At 36.3% G+C, this 6,818-nt stretch overlaps 1 protein-coding gene across 4 annotated transcripts in view; it reads left to right on the top strand.

Annotated features, from left to right (window-relative positions):
• Positions 1-149: 149 nt before the first annotated feature.
• Positions 150-6,818, top strand: part of LOC110442880 (serine/threonine-protein kinase 36-like) — a 41,651-nt gene continuing 34,982 nt past the window's right edge. For all 4 annotated transcript variants that reach the window (XM_021486726.1, XM_021486724.1, XM_021486725.1 and 1 more), the window contains exons 1-5: positions 150-231; positions 2,832-2,948; positions 3,631-3,771; positions 4,538-4,615; positions 5,943-6,122. In XM_021486726.1, the coding sequence (XP_021342401.1) occupies positions 2,865-2,948; positions 3,631-3,771; positions 4,538-4,615; positions 5,943-6,122 (483 nt within the window). In that variant the 5' untranslated portion in view covers positions 150-231; positions 2,832-2,864. The remainder of the gene's footprint in view (positions 232-2,831; positions 2,949-3,630; positions 3,772-4,537; positions 4,616-5,942; positions 6,123-6,818) is intronic.

Genomic DNA, 6,818 nt, shown 5'->3' with positions numbered 1-6,818 from the left:
ATATTAAAACTATTGTTTATTAAATATAAATTTATATTATACATGTATACAACTAAGCAAATAATAATTTTCGTTTGAGACTTATGTGACATCGAGACTAAGAGGCTGGCTTTACTTGCAATGAATGTCACGCAAGCGCACTTGTTCAAAGAATGGCGGCGACTTCAAAGACGACGACGAAGTAAACAAACGAAAACATGGACTGATATCTCAGTATCTGTACATTTTAAGGTAACTATGACAGTGTGTAATTTAAGCACGTGTATCGCTTGCTTTACGCATGCTATATTTTTGTATAAAGCTTGACAGTTTTTAAATTACACCAATTTAATTTACCTGTTGATTCCAGAATGCCAATTTTCAAGCCTGTTCCTGCAGTCTGCTAAGTCCCACTAAATAAGTGAACACAGTTAAATCAGTCTGCATCTTCGTATCGATGCATTTTTACTGCAATAACCTCACGACACACAAATATGAGACATCATCGTCATCTCAAGGGAATCAGGTGATTTATTAGGATGAACAAGGCCAAAAGGCGCCCCAAGACCCCCCCACCCGACCCCGGCTACACTTATTTTTTGCTATCCTGTTCTGAATATGAATCCGAATGTGTACGTCGCCGAAATCCAATTCCTGGCACTACACTAACGCGGCGGATGAGTGAGAGTGCAGTTTGCCCGACATGCTCTTATGGTCAGAAGGCTCTCTGTACGTTAACATATGCTTGATGGATTATGCTGGTGTATTAATTAACCACTTGGAGGGGATTGTCTGATGGTCTTTCACAATATATTTAACGATGATAATAAATGTCCTCTATAATCTTTTTGGTGTTTGGATATGTTATTTGTTTTGAGGTTGTTTCACTGACTGGTAATGTGGTGTGATGGAGGTAAACGCTGGCACTAATTAGAAGCCCCTCAACCTGACCCAGTATAGAAATGTTAGGCGTAACTCCGTCTGCCTTTCTTGCAGTGTTTTTAGTTTTAGGTCTTAAGATCCTTTATTATCGATTCAACACTGCCCCTTTTCCCTAGACCTGTAATCCCCACAGATGAAACGTGTTGCTCGCCTCTGGATCTGTTCAAGCTTTAAGTGTAGGGGTCCCATATGATCACACGACATTGCAGTGTAGACAAAACAAGAGATACAATGTACATAAGCATTTTTCTTGCATGTTCCTGAGCTGTGTCGTAAGGTGTGCCGTATGATTATCGGTGTAGAACTGACTTTGATACAGATGCTGTTTATATGGGTATTCCATTTCAGGTCCTCGGAGATCATAAGGCCGAGGTATGGGTTTTTGGATACAGATCTGAGGATATGGTTGTTCAGGTCATAGAAATGTGAATATTTGCTGTTTATCGAAAGAACAACATTTTTAAAAATAAAATTTCATACCCCAAATATGGGCCCACTCTTCCAACTTATTGAGATCTTGTTGAAGTATTGTATGGTCGCTAATAGATCTGATGACACTGTATAGCAGGCAATCATCCGCCAATAGTCGTATTTGTGATTTGACAGAATCTGATTGGTCATTGATATGGACAAGAAATAACAATGGGTCGAGGACCGTGGACTAATGGACCCCGGAAATAACAGGGGTCTCTTTGGAGAATTCACCTTCCACTACTATGCGCATTGGCGGTTAGCCGGTTACATACATTTTGTAGGAAGGAACGTGCCCATTTAAGGAGTGGTCCTTGTATCCCATAGTAGTGTTTCTGCATAATGGTCTTTGCAATTTTACAGAAATAAATGTTTTTTGGCAACCTCAGAAATAAAATTATGGGCTTGATTTTGTTAACAACTTAACATACCAATGCATGAAGGCACAGTAGTCTAGTGGTAGGACTCCGGGCTGACGTGGCCGAAGGGTTGCAGGTTTGAGTAGCACGGCACTGTGTTGTAAATGAGTAGCTGTGAGCGCCTAATGGCAGCACTGGCTGTATGCTCCCCAGGGAGTTGAGAAAGATATTGGCTGGTTGCAAAGGCCCTATAACCACTGATAATAATTTGTGAACCGCTTTGAGACGACCTACGAACAAGGTTGTGAAAAAGCGGTTTATAAGAACCTCAAATTATTATTATTATTATGAATATTTATAACACCAAAGCTAATAACCCAAAACCTGATTCGATCACATTAATCAACACTCAACATAAACCATATATAGAAAAAAACATGAAAAAGGCAATCATGACAAGGATAAAATAATACCACAACAAAGCTTAAGTTTAGTCATAGACAATCTCCGATGGCCGACCCTCCACACATTTAGAACAAAACATATCCCATAATCTTCTACAAAATAGCACACCTGTTATAATGTGCAAGAAAAAAAGCAATGCAGAAATTCCAATCCGCAATCTACAAACTCTAAACAGGCGCTTGATCTAACCAAATGAGCTACCTGGTCACTGGCGATACACCCAGTCCAGACTGAAGACACAATCCAGTCCAGTTCCGCTTCATACTAATTAGTACTATATTATTTTATATATATAATTATTGTTTCTTAAAGAGTACTGATTGACTTATCAATAATAAGTTTAGAAAAAGAACAGCACCATCAACTAATCAACTTTTGGTGACTGTTATTAAATATTCTGCCTATTCACTGTTATTTTTACAGAATGAAGAACTACAAGTAAATGATATTTAGTGTTGCATAAAAACTGGGTTATGCAGAACATGACATGAATACAACTTGCAGATACATATACTTCTCCAAAGACACATGTATACAATAGCATACCAAAAGGAAAACACTGTATAAGTTTTAAACGGATGTAATTCTATTTCTCACATTATAATTTCATTTCAGAAGTTGACAAAGAGCTGAGGAAACAGTTCCAACATGGACAATTATCATGTCCTTGAAATTATCGGGGAAGGATCCTTCGGGAAGGTGTACAAGGGAAGGAAGAAATACAAGGCGCAGGTTGGTTTACCTATATATGATTGTAAAAGTTGTGACCCACTTACGCTTTAATTTTGACATAAATAAAGATTATGACCTTGTGCATCTCATTCTGTCTAAAACTCATGATTGAGAGGTTAGCTTTTTTTTTTTAGATTTATGAATATATATATTGGTTGAGGTATTCGCATAAATTATCATACAGTTGATTATATCTTGCAATGTTGTCTTAAATAATTATCAACTTTTGTTTACATATATATATTTATAGATTTAGTAGACCACGAAAAACAATAATCATACATGTTATTGACGTAAAGGTTATCAATAGTTCATAATTTACAGTATGTTTGGGACTCAATATTTGAGTCATAGACTCCTACTCTCCGTGTAGTACTCATCTTTCTTTAATGGGACTCATAATAATATTTTTTAAAAAGATATTTGAGACTCGCCTGAAAAAATTCTACAAAAATCACTGATGTTTCCTTCATTATTTAGAAAGAAAATCAAGATGATGTGGTTTCACATCATGTGAGAATATTTCACATTGAATTTTAAATTAAAAAAATAAAATAAATCCCATTAGTGTCTAGGGATTGATGAAATCTGTGGCAGGAATATGTGTGTGATTTCCAATCTCGGATGAATTTACAGTAATTGTATCAGAAAAAGTACAGATTATATGAATACCTTTCTGTAGGTGGTGGCATTAAAATTTATACCCAAAGTTGGAAAGCCAGAAAAAGAGCTGAGAAATCTACGCCGGGAAATCGACATCATGAGGGGTCTACATCATAGCAACATCATAGAAATGCTGGACAGCTTCGAAACAGATAAAGAGGTAAACAGTTTATACAAAACCGACTTTTCTTTGAACGTGACATAGTAGTGTGTGTATATATTTCTTTTTTTCTTTTTTTCTAGGTACAAAAATGTATATCCTTTACCTTATTTGCCTTAATTAGTACCCTTATTTTGGCACTTGAAAAAATAGCCGAGGGGAGGGCGCTTATTACGATAACAAATATAAGATGTGTAAGTTGCTGATATGCACCTGTCAGACAAATTCCTAGCTATAATTCCATACTTGTTTTTCCTTTGGACACTGGAAAACAGTTTTGTCCAATCGTGAAACTGAAGTGTCTGATGTAAAATACATATATATACAATGCCCAAAAACTGGAGGGGCACTTATGAAGGGAGGTATGTTTTTTACAGCAAATACAGTATTAACTTTGTTACGAGTCGTACATTTGTAAATTGAAAATTAAATGAGGAAATTTATCAGGCTGAGACATTTTTCAAATATTTTTTTTTTCAGACAATTTTTTTTTCTGTGATTTCTTTTTATAGAAAATTGTCTCTGTTTTGTCATTAGCAATGTTATGTGCCATGCTTCATTTTTGTAAGATGATGATTATTGTACGGCAGCAGGTAGCGCACCTGCCTTTCACCAAGGCATAACTTGTTTCATAATTATTGTGAAAGGAATGAAGTTTATATTTATATTAATATTTCTACAATGTCAGTATTTAAGTGAAAATGAAATATACATGAAAATTGCTCCTTATAGAATTAAGAAAATGATTTTTTCTGTATTTCAACAGGTAGTTGTGGTAACTGACTATGCAGAAGGAGAACTGTTTCAGATTTTAGAGGATGATGGAAATCTTCCCGAGGAACAGGTAAACTGGTCGCTATATATATGATATCAGTCTCTTCTACATCTTTTCATAGTACGTGTTGTGAGCGTACATGTACTGTGTACAATAAGGCAAGGATAAACATTAGATTTATTCTGTAGATGTCAATCTCTTCTAGATCTTTTCATTTACGTGTTGTGAGCATAGACTGTACACTAAGACAAGAATAATCATCAGCTTTAGTCTGTAGGCAAGTGAAAATATGCATCTACCTGCTTGACAGACCATTGCAAAATGATCAATATTTCAAACTCACGCTTATTTTGGCGGCTACAATTACATTTAATTTGAACAGGTTCAACAATATTTGTTTGATTTGTTCTAACTGACTGGAGGTTTACCGTAAATATTATTACCGGTATCAGGAATGTATATTTTGGTCACAGATATTTGAGTCCAGGGCCCGTATTCATGAAACCGTTCATATGCTCAAGCATGCATATGGCTTCTGTGCTCAAACTTTCTTGTAACTCACTTAAATCATGTAAGATTATCATAAAAGTCTAATGTAAATGTTGAAAACAGTATTCGACTTTAAGTCAAGTCTCCTCAAATTTTTCCCAAATCACTAAATAAGATTTTTTCAGTTGTTCATAACCTGCAAAACAAGAAATAGGGCTTGAGCACAAAATTCATGTTTGAGCTTGAGAACAGTTTCATGAATATGGACCCTGGCATGGTCTTACACTTTTCCTGTGGGATTCGCCCACACTGACTGCACAGATTTTTTTTTTTTATCTAAATCATAACAGACTTTTTCAAAATCTCTAATGCTAATGGATGACAATATTAAATGAGGTATTGTGTAATAAAATAAGTGTTTTGGTTGATCATGCTATCAACGACCTTACTGTGAATAATAGTTATCATGAAGCAACTCTGATATATTGTAAGACATTACAAAGAGCTTGAGCCTGCTGAGTACAAAGTATAATACTGTATGCTGGGAAATTTTGGCTGTAGTTTAATTTTGCCTTTTTTTGTCTTCCGCGCAACAAGGGAGAATTTATTCACTCTTTCACAGGGCAAACAGGGATTTACTCATGTCTGGCGAAATGTGAATAATTGACTTGACGAAAGTTTCCCTTCCACATTATTTAGCTTGAAGTTAATACATAGCCTAAATTTGTATTCACTGTTTCTAATTGTCAAAAGAAGCAGAAACATTCAGCGTTCAGCTAACACAAGTCCTGTGTAAAAATAGGGAAAAATTCTCACAACCAATCAGTACACAGTTGTGGTATCATTGTTAATTTTCACAGGTTTCTATGTGCGTCTTTCTACGAATTTCTGTAACTTTATTTGCCAGGTAAAGATGATAGCGTGTCAGCTGGTGTCGGCTCTGTATTACCTTCACTCCCATCGTATCCTCCATCGGGACATGAAGCCACAGAACATTCTCCTCGGCAAGGGCGGGATCATCAAGCTCTGCGACTTCGGATTCGCACGTGCCATGAGCTTCAACACGCTAGTACTCACATCGATCAAGGTCAGGGTCACATATATATATCGTAACTGTTCACCGAAACTTGTCATCTTGTCTTAGGACAAAACTGTTATGCCTGATGTTGTTGTTGTTAACTCATTCACCCCTGAAGACACATTTCATCTATTCCTATTCAAAGGTTTGAATAGTTCATTGTGAAATTTCAGGGTTGAATAAGTTAATCGCAGTAAACAATGTTTCCTATCCTCTGATACGTAATGGCACCTCTATTTCATGTCGGTTTTGTTTCACATAATTTGCGTCTTGAGAAACTTGGAAACACAAATCTTGCATGTCTTGCCATTCTAATGGTGAGTATAAGTTAGAGCTATTGGTGACTAAATGCACTATGACTGCTAACTATAAGTGTTTGGTTAAACCTGGGTCTACCACAGGCTCAGACCTGAAATGAGGCTGACCTCAGGAATATTTGGCATGTGCAAATTGAGGGGTCCAGACGTCCCTGACCGAAACTAAAATGCTGACTGCTTCTAGTTTACATTATAACTTTATCAAACAAGGTTGATTCACATGTACATTTTAGAATAAATTATATAACTTAGTGGGCATGTGAAAGAAGAACAAATCATTCTTGACTCCGAAACTGTGCAAATTTAGCTCAGCCTACAGTTCAGTCAAAGTGTGTTAGTTTATTGTGGAATATTTCTGCGCCACCTGAACTGTTTCATCTGGGATTTG

This window comes from Mizuhopecten yessoensis, unplaced genomic scaffold (genome assembly GCF_002113885.1).
Source record: "Mizuhopecten yessoensis strain PY_sf001 unplaced genomic scaffold, ASM211388v2 scaffold716307, whole genome shotgun sequence".
Classification (NCBI taxonomy): domain Eukaryota; kingdom Metazoa; phylum Mollusca; class Bivalvia; order Pectinida; family Pectinidae; genus Mizuhopecten; species Mizuhopecten yessoensis.
The sequence above is the reverse complement of the archived record's forward strand: the minus strand, read 5'-3'. Positions and strand labels throughout refer to the sequence as shown.